The sequence below is a fragment of the Stegostoma tigrinum genome, unplaced genomic scaffold (assembly GCF_030684315.1).
Source record: "Stegostoma tigrinum isolate sSteTig4 unplaced genomic scaffold, sSteTig4.hap1 scaffold_117, whole genome shotgun sequence".
Taxonomy (NCBI): Eukaryota; Metazoa; Chordata; class Chondrichthyes; order Orectolobiformes; family Stegostomatidae; genus Stegostoma; species Stegostoma tigrinum.
In genome coordinates, this window is record NW_026728067.1 from 356,591 (window position 1) to 374,381 (window position 17,791).

The 17,791-nt window shown below is 43.4% G+C and overlaps 1 protein-coding gene across 1 annotated transcript in view; it reads right to left on the reverse strand.

Annotated features, from left to right (window-relative positions):
- LOC132207648 (uncharacterized) overlaps positions 1-17,791 on the reverse strand; it is a 501,523-nt gene that overhangs the window by 324,065 nt on the left and 159,667 nt on the right. The window contains exon 6 of the mRNA XM_059643579.1: positions 1,102-1,279. Coding sequence (XP_059499562.1) covers positions 1,102-1,188 — 87 coding nt within the window. The 5' untranslated portion in view covers positions 1,189-1,279. The remainder of the gene's footprint in view (positions 1-1,101; positions 1,280-17,791) is intronic.

Below are 17,791 nucleotides of genomic sequence, written 5' to 3' on the forward strand. Positions count from 1 at the left end.
TTGAAAGCATTCACACCTTTTCTGGATCCATCTTTTATTCCTGTACTTATCTCATTGCTACACTTTTTGCGCTTTACAAAAGCATTTCCTTTGTCATTTAAAACAATGCAGTCTTTGTCTCTGTAACTTCTCTCTCTTGTTTAGAACAGTTAAAGTATTTTGTTAGAATTCTGCAGACTATGAAAAAACTGAGGAAGGCTAAGCTTTAAGTTTGTGAGTAGTCAAGGGGAAAGTTCTCATGGGTAACTTTCTTTTGCAATGTGTTCTGAAATTTTTGAAACTGCTATATTTGATATTTTGGTTTATTTTATTTCTTCAATGTAATAAACTTCTGTTTTATTGGTAAAATCTAATCTGTAGTCTGATGTGCTTATGTTTCAGTGAAAGACCACAAGGTTTGACAAAGGGGAAAAAGATCTAGCGAGGCAGGTTTTATTCTGGGGTTTGACTATTCCACTTGCTGAAGCAGCTGGAATCGTAACAATTCTCATTTCCTATCCTGCTGTGCTGCATTGGTGATAAATCTGTACCTTTGTTTGCTCTCCCAGGTGGAAGTTAAAAAAATCACATGGTATTCTTTAGAGGAAAAACAGGTGAGATCTCACTGGAATCAACATTGCTAAAAGTGATTATCAGGTCATTATCACATTACAGTTTGTGGGAGCTCATGCAAGTAAATTTACTGTTTGTAGGAACTTATGTAAATACATTCTCTATGTTACAGCAGTGACTACACTTTGTCTGTTTCAAAGCACTTTGGTTTGTCCTTATTGGGGAATATCAATCAAGTCTGAATCCTATTTATATGTGTTTGGAACTAGGTCAGTGAGTTATAAATGTTCCGTTTAATTTTATGCTTAAAGCAATGATTAATTAACTACCGGATTATCCATTCCCCTTTCCCAATTTAACATAGAAACAGAGAAAATTGGACTGGGAGTAGGCCATTCAGTTCTTGAGCCTGCTCCACCATTAAATATGAGCATACCTGCTCATTCCTGTTCCTGCTTTCTCCCCATATTCTTTGATCTCTTTAGCTCGAAGAACAATATCTAACTCTGTCTTAAAAATATTCAATGATAGAAAATTCCACTGGCTCACCATTCTCTTGGCGAAGACATTTCTCCTCATCTTCGTTCTACTGTGTATCCTTAGTCTGTGACCTTTGGTTCTGCAATCTCCAGTCATTAGGAACACCCTTCTTCACTTCCCCTCTCTGATACTCTCCAGCTCCACGCTGTGTTACCTCTGGCTCCAGCATCTGCAGTTCTTGCTATCTCTGAATGAGGACAGTCCAAAGAGAGTGTGTTAAGTGATATCGATGGGTTAAATGAGCAGGCAAAATATTTGGTAGATGACGTGTAATGTTTGAAAATGTGAGGTTGTCCAGTTTGGCAGGAAGTGTGGAGAAGCAGATTATTCAAATGGAGAGTGTCTGCAGAATGCCATGTTTCAGGGTGCTCTGGATGTCACTGTGCATGAATCACAAAACGTTATCATGTAGCTACAGCAAGTCTTGGGGAAGGGAAATGGGATGTTGGCTGTTATTGGAAGGAGGTTGAAAAATAAAAAGAAGGATGACTTGCTGCAGCTATACGGGGCATTACTCGGTACAGTTTCCACTGTTCTTCCTGAAAGAAAATATACTTGCGCTGAAAGCAGTTCAGACAAGGTTTTCTAGGCTGAATCCTGGGATAAATGGCATACAGCTGGATGAACACAGTAGACCAAGCAGCATCACAAGAGCAGGAAGGCTGACGTTTCAGGCCGAGACCGTTTTCTGATGAAGGGTCTAGGCCTGAAACATCAGTCTTCCTGCTCCTACGATGCTGCTTTGCCTGCTGTGTTCATCCAGCTCTACACCTTGTTATATCGGATTCTCCAGCATCTGTAGTTCCTATTATCCCTGGGATAAATGGATTGTCTTACAAGGAAAGTTGGAGCAGGTTGGGCTTATACTCATTGGAATTTAGAAGCACAAGAAGTCCCCTTGTTGGAATCTAAAGGACTTTAAGTGAGTGTGACTGGGTGGATGCCGAGATAAGGATTCCCCTCATGCAAGAATCTGAAAACAGGCAGCACAGACATAAAACGGGGAGTTTCCCATTTTGGATGGAGGGGAAGATAAGTTTTTTTTGTCTCCAAGGGTCATTACTCTTAGTAATTATCTCTCCCAGACAGCAGTCAAGGCTGTGTCATTGATATTCAAGGTTTGCTTAGAGAGATGTTTCCTCTAATAAGGGAGACAAGGGATACTGAGGGGGTCAGGAAGGAAATTGGAGTTCAGGCCACCACCAGATCATCCATGATCTTACTGACCGGAAGAGTTGAATAACCAACTCTTGCTGCCATTTCTTGTGATTTTATGGTTTTATTTCATCTCCCATCAGCTCACTGGCAGACAGATGAAACAGGAAACCCCAGATTATTAGGTTATTTAAAATGGTTAGTTGGATTTGCTCCAGCAATAATCCAGTGCAAACAGTGATTTAATTAAACCAAACATCTGTAATTCACTGGCTCAGTCCCAACAGAGTCTAACAGAATACTCCTCAAGTTATTAACTTTTGCATTTAAGACAGAGAGGTCATTGGAAACAGTTATATCATTGTGATTAATTGCTAAAGTTGGCAGATGAAATCAAATATTCAATAGATCAATGCTACAAATTCTCCCTTAGGTTGTCAAGTACAAGCAGAGCTTTTAAACCAGTGCATAGACCATATGCCATCATCATAAACACACTGGGTAACAGGCATGCCATCAGAATAATTAATGCAGTGCACAATCTGCCCATAATTTTACTCCAATACTTCCATTACCACATTCAGTCAAATGTATCCCACAAAGGAAGAACAAAAATGGGGTAATATTTTTGTACTGAGTAGTAATAGCTGGCATTTACAAAGCTTCCCAAGCCACACACATATCTCATTTGAGTTTAGATAGCTGAAAGGCACCTATGTGCCTTTCATTCCACAGGACATCTCAAACAGCCGTGCAGCCAATGAATTAAAATTAAAGCGTCAGGTAGAATTTAATATGTGCAACAGGGGTCTCAGTCCCCAGATCTGGAGAACAGACAGAAGTTCAGGCACCTCTACTGGGGAAACCTGCTGTATAAAGTGCCCATCAGGCAATGAAGTGGACACCATCGACACGCCCAAGGACGCTGTGAGTGGAAATATTGTCCTTGAGGGCTGCCAGCCAATGGGATCTTGGTAGCTCTCTACTGCCCATCAGCACCATTGGAAGAAGTGGCAGATGTTGGTGCTGCACCCACCTGAGTCCAAATATCAACAAGGAAATCCCAGGCCAATGGGGAGTCAGGGTATGGTGATGGTTGGACTTGGTAGGGACAGTGGTTATCTGTGGTATCACTTCCTTATGCTGGTAATGTACATCAGGCACTGGGTGCGCTTGGGCGAGGAATCTCCAGAGTCTGTTAGACTTGCTTTTTGGACACCCACATACCGACTCTCCGATGGAATTAATTATCCCTGGCCACTATGTTTCCTTTAACCAATATCTTTAAAGCAAACTAACCATCATGATCACACTGTTGTTAATGAGGAATTGTTGTCCATGACTTGGCTACATTACAACAACAACTACACTTCAAAAGTCATTAATTACCTGGAACATGCTATGAAACAGCCTGAGGTTGTGAAAGCAGCTATATAAATACATAGATTTATTCTTTAGCCACTGGTCCACTTGTTGTCGAGATGGGTACCAGTATCAGAAGCAAGGTAGCAGAAGATAAATATTTGAGGCCCATTGGTCAACTTCAATATTTAAACTTTGTAAGAAACCCTTAACAGAGGTCACAGATTTGACGTAATCAACAAAATCTGCAGGGAGGGAATGTGAGGTGGTTGGTTTTCAACAAAGTTATTATGAACTAGAATTAACTGCCTTAATGTTTTAAATTTACTTTATTTATTTATTCACAGGGTATGGGCATCGCTGGTAGGACCAACAATTACTCCCCATCCCTAATTTCCCTGGAGAAGATGGTAGTGAGCTGCTTTCCTGAACATCACGGGTAGAGACACTCACAGAGCTACTGCGAAGGGAGTTCCGGGATTTTAACCCAGTGACAGTGAAGGAACAGAGATAAATTTCCAAGTCAGATTGGTGACAGGCTTGGAGGGGAACTTGCAGGTGGTGGTGTTCCCATATATCTGCTGCTCTTCTCCTTCTAGATATATAAGGTGCAACTTGGAAGGTGCAGTCTAAGGAGTCTTGGCAAGTTGCTGCAGGGCATCTTGTAGCAGGTACAAGCCACTGTCTCTGTGGCGATGGTGAAGAGAGTGAATGTTTGCAATGGTTGACGAGGTGCCAATCAAGTGGGGTGCTTTGTGCTGGATAGTGTCGAGCTTCCTGGGTGTTGTTGGAACCGCACCCATCCAGGCAAGTGGAGAATATTACTTTACTTTCCTGATTTATTGTTAGCTGATGGCGTTGAGGATGTGGATTGTCTGCTCTAGAATACCCAGCCTCTGACTTGTGCTTGGAACCATGGTATTTATTCATCCAGTTCAATTTCTAGTTACCAATAGTCACTAAGTTGTTGGTAGTGGGGGTTGAATGTGTCACTGTATATCAAGGGGAAAAACTTAGATTTTGTCTTGCCATTTATCAGCCCAAGTCTGAATGTTTTACTTGGTCTTGTTGCATTTGACCATGGACTGTTTCCATACCCAAGGAGTCACGAATGGTGCTGAACATTGTACAACCATTAGCGAACATCCCCACTTCTGACCATATGAGGGAGGGAAGGTGATTGATGAAGCAGCGGAAGATGGTTGGGTCTAGGATACTACCCCGAACGTAATGAAAGCTGATTTTATCATAACTGTCACTGGAATTGGGCAAACACACAAAAAGAATAAAACAGCAGGGCTCTGGGGTCAGAACAGCACATGTGGGTCTAATTACACAGCTCATATAAAGAGCCAGCAGTGCATGATGGGCTGAATAGCTTCCTGTTGTGCTGCATCATTCTATTCTATAGGTAAACCTGCTTCTGATATAAATTCTTAGTTTGTCCGGGTGGATGAACCAATTAATCTCTTAGACGAACATCTACCTTGTCGTTGCCCGGCACTGTGGGCCTTCACCTTTCACTGTGATTTTGTAATCTTCTTTAAAATCTACTTTATGATTGAAGATAAAGTTGTCTTCCCTATTTCCTGTCTGACACTTCACATGGAACATTTACAATATCTTTAGCAACTGAGGTATCGTATCTTCCTACCAATTTTCCTTTGGCTCCAGTCCAGATTGTACAAGCTCAGCTAAGTTTACAGCTTTCCCCCCACTCTCAGCCTGCTCCAGGCAATTCATCACATCCAATACTGGGCTGCACAATTAAGTTACATTAGCAGTGGATATTCCCATATGGTCTGAGTGAGACAACCAAGGAAAAGATGCATAGTGCACTGCCTCACAATCTTGTCAGAAATAACATGGTGCCCAACCCATCCATAGGGGATAATCGATGTCCAGCAACAGCCTATTGGAGGCATGAGGTTTCCCTGTGATGAACCTTTGCTAATTGGCTGAAAAGGCCAATCCTTCAGAAGCAAGTTCGAGCACAGGAGGCACATGAACCTGCCAAGTGATGTTGTGGATTGCTATTTGTGCCAGGCTGTAGTAGCCACTGGTCATCATGGTGCTGTGTGCCAGCTCACACATCGTACCATTATCATCCTCTCTGGTTTAAACATCTTGTTTCAAGAGACAATGCAGCACTCACTTGGCCAGGGGCAGGGGCAGTAATCTGTAGGCCCCAGTGTCACACGTGGCCTAGGACCCCAGCCCAAGCACAGCAGGCTCCCCGCAACCCACACCCAGTTAATTAGCCCCTGATATACCTCAGTGTCCTGGGACCTGCCCTCAGTCCAGGCCAGCAGTATCAGCATGGACTTTCTTAACCAAGTGTGTGAAGTGGAGCTTGGACTTGTAACCTTCTGAATTAGAGTCAAAAGTGTTACAGACTGAGCCACAGCTAACAATAAGGCCAACAGCTGTCATTAATAAATTCTGCCTTAGCACCACACCTCTCAGTCATCAATCACTGAACGAATTATGTTGGAGGATTGGTTTACTAGCTCAATTAATGGGCTGAATTTTACAGTCCACATCTTCTAGACAGCATATTTTTGGAGGGAAGCAATTTCCAAAAGATATGTCAAGTGGCTAGTCCATTGCCTTCCCACCCATCCCAACCTGGTCCCCATCTTATTGGTGGAGGTTTGAGGGTGGGCAGGGTGGTCAGTGAGGACCCAATAGACTACCTGCTCTTAGACCTACTGAAGCCCTTCAGTGGCCAACTGTAACTTGACTCAGGCCCTCCATCCTTTCTATACTGGCCATCCAGGTCCCCTTGGAGAGGGAGCTCGCAATGTCCAACAATACTCTCAGTGCCTTTAGAGAGAGGTGGGCACTGCAGGGGAGATGCTGCTTTATCTCCCCCAAAAACTCCATTCTGCTTTTGTTCCTTCCCTTGCTCCCTACCTCCACACTTGTTGATAGTTTGCATTTTCCTCAATGGCCTCGGCAATGTAAACATCTAAATGTAAACATCTTTTACTAGTGGTGGTTACTGTTTAAAAAGGAAAACAAAACAAAAGTTAAAGTGATTTGGTGGTGGAAAAATCACTCAGCCGTGGGTGATAGTACTTCTGAGCATAAAAATATACACTGATCAGGAGTAGGGTCAGCAAGCTGTTTATCACCAGCTTTGGTGAAAAGGAAAGGAGGAAGAAGATTACTTCTTGTACCCTGTATGCAACAGAGGCCATTTCCCCCTACTTTATGAACTTGTCCACCCAACCTGCTTCCTACATTCCCATCTGGCCTTCAAAATCCAACAAGTCCGCCCTCTCCCCACTTACACCGCTGACGGACTCATCGCCCAGGCTAGCCTCCCTGATCTCTCTCCATCCATAACTCTTTCAGAGAATGTCTCCAGTGTGAAAACAGGCCCTTCCGCCCAACATGTCCACACTGACCCTCAGAGCAACCCACCCAGACCCATCCCCAATAACACACCTAGTCTACACATCCCTGAACACTACGGGCAATTTAGTATGGCCAATCCACCAAGCCTGCACATCTTTGGACTGTAGGAGGAAACCGGAGCACCCAGAGGAAACCCACGCAGACACAGGGAGAATGTGCAAACTCCGCACAGACAGTCGCCTGAGGGTGGAATCAAACATGGGTCCTTGGCGCTGTGAGGCAGCAATGCTAACCACTGTGCCACTGTGCCACTCACTAAGGCCAACTCAGGATCTAACAACCCCGGGATCCCAGTTCGGTGGACAACAAACAGTTCTGCTGGGACTAGCATATCTACCAGGTCATTGTCCAGCAACTCCTGAGGAGTGAAAGCCCAATGCCACATTATACAGGCCCCTGGCAGTGGAATACAGTCACCGGACTGCCTCATTTCATGGTGGTCCATTCATGAATCATTTTCAGTATCCACGTTTTCCTATTGTTCACATTCTAATGCCCATTGAAACACGGAGTGACCATTCGATCCCGGTGTCTGACTGATTGGTACTTTAACATCATCTGTGTTAACTAGTTCAATATCTTTGAAAACTCTTACCTGACAGATAACCTCAGTCTTGAAAATATCACCTGCTGCAGCGTTTCGAAGGAGAAGCTTCCAGAATTCCACTGCCCTCGGTGCAACTGAAGAAAACAATGAAACCTCTTTCTCCCCTGTCACTGGTCTCTGTTGTCATTTGCGGATTTGTAACTAAGTTTCAATCCGCTTTGAGAGGATCGTGGCAACAAGGACCTCGCAGGAGATTGGCTGATAATTGCAACTGAAACAGATCCCAAGGAAAACACGGCATCTTTACTGAAAGATCTTTAAGGAGCCAGCCAGCCTAGTGTGTGACAGAGCTAAAGGGAAAACAGCGCAGACCATTCAAAATACAATCGCTTCTCATGATTGCAGAGTTCTTGTATCAGACGAATGAGCTTCAAGGGCTTGCAAAGGCTTTTGTCATTGCTGGCATACCTCAAATGGCAATAAGATAAGCTTCTAAAGTAGAAATCACCACTAACGCCTTCGATGTACATAAACACATAACGAAGTCTTGGTGCTCGACAGTCTTCATCTTGAAGATGAGAGTAATCCGGCCTATTTGTATATCAAGTGTAGTTCAAGACCTTCATTTTGATATTGTGTTTGACTGATTACAACATGATGAAACACCATTCAACAGCGCATAATTCAGTAAAATTATGATTCCTATCAAAACTGTTGAGTCGGCAGGATCATATTACATTCATATATTGAGAGGCGCTGCCAGCATAAATGTTAAATAGGACACACTATTCAAAGAAAAAAAAATTGAGAAGTCGCTTTGGTGTGACCTCGAGCAGACTGTAGCTTGCCCTTGTAGCACTTAGTCTTTCAGTGTACAATCTGGCCTGCATTTCAGAACATCTCATTCAGTCATCAACTGATATTGGATTCTGACTCACAAATGATTTGAAAGTGTTTCAAAGTCTAAAAAGTGCTGCAGATACTAAATAATGAAAAGGAAGCTCGGGATTTATGCGCGCGTAAGTGCAACAATGTGCTGTAGCATTTGAATTTGCCGTTCCACTCAACAAAAAGTTAATAATATTGCAGAACTCCCATCTCCCTTAGGCAGTGGAACTGCTTTGGCATTGAAAAGATCAAGTTAAACATTTCTACAGATAAGTTTCAAGATATTTCTGCACAAGAATTGACTCTCCCAGGATTCAATATTTATGCTTTACATCATGATGTGCATTATGTAACAACAACATATCACGAGAATGGAACTGGAATAAAAAGGGGAATGTCAAACTAAAGACACGGTATTAGGAGATTTGCCTGCATGCTGTTTATTGACTGGAACAAGCATGATGGGCTGATTGGCCTCCACCTGTCAAGCCAAAGGCAGTGATTTTAGGAGGTTTGCCCTGGTCTTGCTCATTGACAGGCACAGTCATGGTGGGCTAACTCAACATTTATGATACAAATGGAGGCCAATGATTCCACATGTCTAAAAGTGTGGTCAGAAAGGTCAGCTTGAAAAGAAGTAATTTGGATAATCGGAGATTTGGAGAGAGAATTCCAAAGCTTGCGTGCCAGAGAGCTGAAGGCACCAGTGGTTTGTTGATTGAAGGGAATTACACCCTTAATCTTGATATAGATACAGAACAAGTGCAGAAAGAGCTAAGTCGGGACACCATCAGATCACATGGAACTGTCAGGCTCCAGATAGCATCTCCTTCCTTCCCGCCAGCAAAACCTGTCGCTGTTCACACAGGAGAGTGTCAATCCCACATTACTACATGGTGGATCAAAGTGAAAGTGAGGCATAAGATGGCAGAAATGGAGGAATGGGGCATTATGGGAAGCTTGCAGGCTTAGATGAGGAAAGTGAAGTGGGGAAGACCAAGGCATTTAATGGATTTAAGTGCACAGACAAGAATTTTAAACTGGGGGCCTGGGAACCAAGTCAGGAAAAGCAGGTATGTTCAATGGGAGGTACCAGGAATGGGATAAATACAGGAAGCAGAAGTTTGGAAGCATACGACAGAGGGTAAAGGACAGGAGATCAGCTGCAGGGGCATAAGAGTCATCAAATCTGGAGATAAGGAGAGGGCTTCAGAGGCAGATAGCCTGAGGCAGCTGACATTACAGAGATATAAACAGAATAAATTACATTGTAGAGCCTGAACTACTCTAAAACTGAGCATTATTTGTGATTTAGTGATAATGGGAACTGCTGATGCTGTAGAATCCAAGATAACAAAGTGTGGAGCTGGATGAACACAGCAGGCCAAGCAGCATCTCAGGAGCACAAAAGCTGACGTTTCGGGCCTAGGCCCTTCAGAGATCTTTGATGTACTCTGAAGTCATGAAAGGTGCTACATGAATGCAAGTTCTGTCTTTCTTGAGGCCTCAAGGTTCAATTGGTTTATACTTTGTGTTTCGATCCCAACAGATGTCATTACTAGACAACTTGACGTCCAGTCCCTGTACACCTGCATTCCGCATGGAGATGGCCTCAAGGCCCTCCGCTTCTTCCTGTCCCGCAGGCCAGACCAGTCCCCCTCCACCGACACTCTCATCCGCCTAGCTGAACTCGTCCTCACACTCAACAACTTCTCTTTTGACTCCTCCCACTTCCTACAGACTAAGGGGGTGGCCATGGGCACCCGCATGGGCCCCAGCTATGTCTGCCTCTTTGTAGGTTACGTGGAACAGTCCCTCTTCCGCACCTACACAGGCCCCAAACCCCACCTCTTCCTCCGGTACATTGATGACTGTATCGGCGCCGCCTCTTGCTCCCCAGAGGAGCTCGAACAGTTCATCCACTTCACCAACACCTTCCACCCCAACCTTCAGTTCACCTGGGCCATCTCCAGCACATCCCTCACCTTCCTGGACCTCTCAGTCTCCATCTCAGGCAACCAGCTTGTAACTGATGTCCATTTCAAGCCCACCGACTCCCACAGCTACCGAGAATACACCTCCTCCCACCCACCCTCCTGCAAAAATTCCATCCCCTATTCCCAATTCCTCCGCCTCCGCCGCATCTGCTCCCACGATAAGACATTCCACTCCCGCACATCCCAGATGTCCAAGTTCTTTAAGGACCGCAACTTTCCCCCCACGGTGATCGAGAACGCCCTTGACCGCGTCTCCCGCATTTCCCGCGACACATCCCTCACACCCCGCCCCCGCCACAACCGCCCCAAGAGGATCCCCCTCGTTCTCACACACCACCCTACCAACCTCCGGATACAACGCATTATCCTCCGACACTTCCGCCATTTACAATCCGACCCCACCACCCAAGACATTTTTCCATCCCCTCCCCTGTCTGCTTTCCGGAGAGACCACTCTCTCCGTGACTCCCTTGCTCGTTCCACACTGCCCTCCAACCCCACCACACCCGGCACCTTCCCCTGCAACCGCAGGAAATGCTACACTTGTCCCCACACCTCCTCCCTCACCCCCATCCCAGGCCCCAAGATGACATTCCACATCAAGCAGAGGTTCACCTGCACATCTGCCAATGTGGTATATTGCATCCACTGTACCCGGTGCGGCTTCCTCTACATTGGGGAAACCAAGCGGAGGCTTGGGGACCGCTTTGCAGAACACCTCCGCTCAGTTCGCAAAAAACAACTGCACCTCCCAGTCGCAAACCATTTCCACTCCCCCTCCCATTCTCTTGATGACATGTCCATCATGGGCCTCCTGCACTGCCACAATGATGCCACCCGAAGGTTGCAGGAACAGCAACTCATATTCCGCCTGGGAACCCTGCAGCCATATGGTATCAATGTGGACTTCACCAGTTTCAAAATCTCCCCTTCCCCTACTGCATCCCTCAACCAGCCCAGTTCGTCCCCTCCCCCCACTGCACCACACAACCAGCCCAGCTCTTCCCCCCCACCCACTGCATCCCAAAACCAGTCCAACCTGACTCTGCCTCCCTAACCGGTTCTTCCTCTCACCCATCCCTTCCTCCCACCCCAAGCCGCACCCCCCGCTACCTACTAACCTCATCCCACCTCCTTGACCTGTCCGTCTTCCCTGAACTGACCTATCCCCTCCCTACCTCCCCACCTACACTCTCTCCACCTATCTTCTTTACTCTCCATCTTCGGTCCGCCTCCCCCTCTCTCCCTATTTATTCCAGTTCCCTCCCCCCATCCCCCTCTCTGATGAAGGGTCTCGGCCCGAAACGTCAGCTTTTGTGCTCCTGAGATGCTGCTTGGCCTGCTGTGTTCATCCAGCCTCACATTTTATTATCTTGGAATCTCCAGCATCTGCAGTTCCCATTTTCTCTCATTACTAGACAACCCTGACTGATCCAGACTGAAATCTGGTTTGCCAGATCATTTTTTGTTTTGTTTTTAACTAAGTGGTCTCTTGCTGAAGTAAAGTAAAATGTTGCAAAGTTTATTTTAACAATAAAACAGGAGTTTACAATGCAAAAGAAATGAAGTTAAATGGGTAAATCAATCTACTTACACATAATACAAATTCAAGAGTTTTAAACACACAGTAAAAATAGAATCCTATAGTCCCAAAATACTCCTTTATAATATTAAACATATCCCTACAGTACTTAACAACACCCTTCTGCATTATTCAAACCAGAATCTCTTCCCAAATAACTTGGTAGGTTAAAATAACTGTGTCTCGAAGTCCAATACTGGAACCTCTGATAGATAATTCCTGGAACTGTCATACACCTGAGGCTAAGTAAACTCAGCTTCAAGTCCTCTTCACGGTTTTATCCCAACATTTCTGGAGTGGGACTCTCAGTACCTCCTCCCTCCAAGATAATCAAGTTTACTGTATTCCTTTCTCAGATGCATGGCTCTACACATGCATCTCCATGCAAGAAATGCCCAAAAATAAAGTAAAACTGAAATAAAAACCTCTTCCTTCTAAGCTATAGATCCCTTAAGCTGAAAAGAAACTGCCTGAGTCTCAAAATTTCGAATGAAAACCTTGAGGTACAATTATCTACAATGCCAGGTTGTAAAATAATAAAATAAAATAAGAACAAATCACACTGTCAAAGTAGCCCTCACAAACTGTTTTAAACAAATCACCATGGCTACAGAAATACTTACAAGTTAATTATTAACTTCAAACACACAGAAGATCCACATGTTACTCACTTAAAAGTTCAAAACCCAAACTAAAAAGAGATGATATTTTAAATATTAATCAGAAAGTTTATATCACACTTTGTTTCTTGTCTCTAAGTGACTTTCCTTTTGAATCTTATATTCCACCACAACTTAGATGTCCTTATGTAAACAGAAATAAATCTGCAAAAAATATCGATCAACAGGAGCTTGTGATTGGAGGATTTGTGGTGCTGCAGAGATTCCCTGCAGCTTGAATATAAACAGCTATTAAATCCCTCGTGTCAGAGACAGCAGCCAAGTAAAATCAATGAACAACAAGTAAGGTCAATGATAAATGTGCACTGTATGCTTGGGCATGGATCTTTTATCTTCAGGTTTAGTGCTGAAAAATAGTGTCAGAAACTTTCTCCCTCCTCACAAAACAGCTACAAAATGTTAATAGGCTCAGTACGACAAATTTTCTGGGGCAGGCTGGATAAATCAAAGACGTTTTATCTCTCCATCATTAATTACAAGTTTGCGACACTGTTTCAGCAAGTGAAGTGAAATTAATGGCAAGTTTCAAAAGTTCTCCTTTGTTATCAACCTCTTGCCTAGTTTAGAGTGAATCCAAAATGGAACCACTGTTCAATAAAGAGAATGGGTGACTGGGGTCCCCTAGAATGGAACAAACAGCATCACAATTCACTCTGGGTCAGGTTTATCTGTCAAGTCAATGTCAGCTGTTAAGAATTGAACCCAATTCCCAGGGTGACTTTTCTAAGAGTGTGTCCTCTTCGAGTCCACAGGATTAATGCCTGACTCACTACATCCCATTTCAATACAGCCTGTTAGAGCTACACAGTCATAGAGATGTACAGCGTGGAAACAAAACCTTCGGTTCAACTTGTCCATGCTGACCAGAGATCCTAAATTAATCTAGTCCCGTTTGCAAACATTTGTCCCATATCCCTCTAAACCCTTCCTATTCATTTACGCATCCTGATGCCTTTTAAGTGTTGTAATTGTACCAGCCTCCACCACTTCCTCTGGCAGTTCACTCGATGCATGCATCACCCTCTGCATGAAAAGGTTGCTCCTTCGGTCCTTTTGAAATCTTTCCCCTCTCATCTTAAACCTATACCCTCTGAAACCTATAAACCTCTGTAAGATCAACCCTGTGCCACCAGCTTCTTCGGTCAAGCATTTGGTCACACCTTTATCTTCATCCATCATCCTCTTCAACTCAGCATCCAATTTTGTTTGCTTACGCCACTGCATAATGGAGTACATCCATGTTTAAATTTGTGGTTGTGTTCCTGAAAATGGTGACAATAAATTAGACAACATTATAATTCTTACAGAGGACTCATCCAGCACAGTGGATTTAGTATCCGGTGCCAGGCAAACCACTGGCAACGTTCCGCAACATATTGCACACAAATGACCAAAAGGATTGCCTTTATGGCTATGACAATAAAGAGAAACAGAGAGCAGGAGGGAAAGTGGAGTTGAAATGTAAGATCAGCCTTGGTCACTATTCAGCAGGAATTCAGGTCCTAGGCGCAATATTGTCTACTCCTGCTCCTATTTATTGTGTTATTTTATCCCTGGGACTGGAAATTATGAGATGAATGATAATCTTTTGTGACCATTCTTCTCATATCTCTAAAATACAGTTTCTCATCTGATTTTCTTCATTTATAATAACTTATAGAACACTAAATCGAAAAAATTACATGGATATCATTTGATGTTGACATAAATTGAGAGCAACATATTGCATTTAGGTACAGCCTGCCTTTCATGTCGGACGACACCTCAAAGTGCTTCAAGGGAGTATGGGCAGCTAAAAACGGATGCTCAGCCAAAAACAGTGATATCGGGATAGGTGATCAAAAACTTAGTAAAGCAAGAGGGTGACTAACAAAAGTGACAGGCAAAGATATTTAGGGTCTTAAGAACTTAAGACTCAGGTAGCTGAAAACGTGGCCACCTGTGATGGAAGTTTGGGACTGTCAGGAGGCCAGGTTAAGAGGAGTGCAGAGAACTTAGAGGTTAATCGTGTTGGAGGATATTAGAAAGGGAAAAGGGAGAGAAAGGTCATGAAGTCATTTTAAAACAAAGACTATAATTTCATGTATTTTAGTTCTGTCTGACGGAAGAAGTGGTGACAGTATTCATAGGAGGATGTTGTTTTAGACTCAGTGACAGCGTGAAATACTAAAACGTATAGAGGATGTTTTATTCAGTGCAGACTGGATTTCTGTCACCCTGTCACCGTCCCCAGCTATGATCAGCTTCACCAATTCCACCTTTCTCTTTCCCACTCCAATAAACCTTTGCATTTGTCTGAGAAAGCAATTAGAATCCAACACACAGGATAATCCGTGATAACGGGAACTGCAGATGCTGGAGAATCCAAGATAATAAAATGTGAGATAATGGGAACTGCAGATGCTGGAGATTCCAAGATAATAAAATGTGAGGCTGGATGAACACAGCAGGCCAAGCAGCATCTCAGGAGCACAAAAGCTGACGTTTCGGGCCTAGACCCTTCCTCTCTGATGAAGGGTCTAGGCCCGAAACGTCAGCTTTTGTGCTCCTGAGATGCTGCTTGGCCTGCTGTGTTCATCCAGCCTCACATTTTATTATCTTATAATAAAATGTGAGGCTGGATGAACACAGCAGGCCCAGCAGCATCTCAGGAGCACAAAAGCTTTTGTGCTCCTGAGATGCTGCTGGGTCTGCTGTGTTCATCCAGCCTCATATTTTATTATCTTACACAGGATAATCCCTTGCTATTTGCAGCAGGTTTTGTCCATTTCTCAAAACACTTAAACAGCATCAAATTTTGGTTTCCACTCTTGTGAATATTGTTTGAAACACTGATATTAAATATTATTTCTCTATCACAAATCTTATTTTTAACGCCGACATTCATTTTTGCATCTCTGTTTAATGATGAGACAATACCGGAGTATAAAGGGAGTGGGTGTTAAGGAACATGTGTTATGCAAATAATCAAGAAATGAAGTACAAAACATGATTACTGCTGAACAGTACAGAGCTGTGACGCTGAAGATATGCAACTTGTGCCCATCAGGACAAATGCAAGAATACCACTTTTTGAATGATCATAGCAATTTATACCACAGGAAGAAAAGGAGTGCTGATTGACTGGCAAGTCAACTCTGACTTGTCAAGATGCTGAAATGGAGACAGCAGTAGATAACAATAGGCTCCTTGAGCCTCTGAATAATTCAATAAAGGAATCTTTCATTTGCAGAAAATGTTTCCTTGCATGTGGATGTATGCTGCTTCTAGGAAGCATATTGAATCACATTAAGAGGTCGGCTGATTATCTTGTCTCCAGTAATGTACAAAGTCGGGTTGGATCTGAATTAGATCCAGCATTTCTTTGGGTTTTGTTTTGATTGATGTAAATTGTTATGGTTCTTTGAAATTTGTCATTCTCGCAGTTGCTGTGCTGAGTTTAACTGAAAGGAATGGCATCATGTCTCTCTGTTCAGCAGTATTAACAGGTATTATCCTGCTACCTTCAGATGAAAGAGTGGGAACTGCAGCGATTCTGGAAAAGGAAGAGAAAATTAATTTCTAATCATTGAAACAGCTCCAAAATTAACGATAATGAATTAAAACCTGAAAGAACTGAGGACGTTGCAAGTCAGAAACAAAAACAGAAATTACTGGAGCTGCTCAACAGGTCTGGCATATCTGAGGATCGGTCACTACACCCAAAATGGGATTTCTCTCCACAGATGTTGCCAGACCTGCTGAGCTTTTCCAGCAATTTCTGATTGTGTTTCCAAAATTAAGGAGCATGTTCTCAGTTGAATTGCAAAACAATATTGAAGGTGGTATTCTTCCTAATTTGATTATTCATGAGGGTGTCTTCAAAATTCAAATGATAAGCTAACCACTCCAGACCACGTGGTTAAATGGCTCCAGTGTACAATTGTGCCAAAGGTGCAGGTTTAATTGCTGCAGCTCTTATCAGGGCTCTCAGGGTCTATCTTTTTGTCTTGCCCTTCAACGGTAACATGGGGTAAGAAATGATGAGCAACTTTTGGTGAATGAAGATGCTGCTTCGACAGACGACCGTGCATGTCATCGTGTTGTATTCACCAAGTGTCATAACCTGCTGCGGACCATTTTCCTTCACATGCATTTGAACTGGTATTGCTTTGAATTGGCTTGTTATTGCAAATGGAAGCACTGATTAAATATTTAAAAGTTTTAACAACGTCATTTTACATCCCACCACCCTGCCTCCACAGGCAGGTTTGGGACCCAATTTTAACTTTATGAAAGTGGATGCTTTTTGACTGGCTAAAATTGGGCCCATAAAGGTGCTATAAATCAAGTGGGAGGTGTTGGCCTGTTGGTATTATCGCTAGACTGTTAATCCAGAGACCTAGGTAATGTTTTGGAGACCTGGGCATTGCAGATGGTGGAATTTGAATGGAATGAGAAAAAAATCTGGTGTTAAGGGTCTAATAGTGACCATGAAACTGTTGGGGAGAAACCACCTGGTTCACTAATCTCTTTTAGGGAAAAGAAACTGCTACTCTGGCCTGCATGTGACTCCAGACCCACACAATATTGCTGACTTTCAACTGCCCTCTCGGCAGTAAATGCTGGCTAGCCAGTGCGGTGAAATTTTAAAAAGTAACAGTGCAATTTTATACATTCTAATAGGGTCATTCACCATCAACACAAGTTTCGCAGAGCAATTGCTTAATGTGGGCCAGATATTCAATGTTGCTGACATTGGGTCAAATTGTACTATAGTGCAGCCAAATCCTCGGAAAGCTTGTAACTAGTTTATCCAAGGCAATTGTGTTCAGAGTGAAATTCAGCTTGGATCAGATATTCTGTCCAAAACCAGATTGCCAATTTACAATCATTTATTAAATCAGGGTATTTCACAATTTGTTCTGAAATACAATGTGAAGCATATTGAATAGGTCTACTTTTCGGCACATCGATCTGGCGCTTACAGTGCACAGATGTCCCTCAGTGAAGCTGCAGATCGCTCATAATACGAAAGGGAACTTTAGTCGCACAGAACAAATGACTGGGGGCCTGGTGGGAGTTT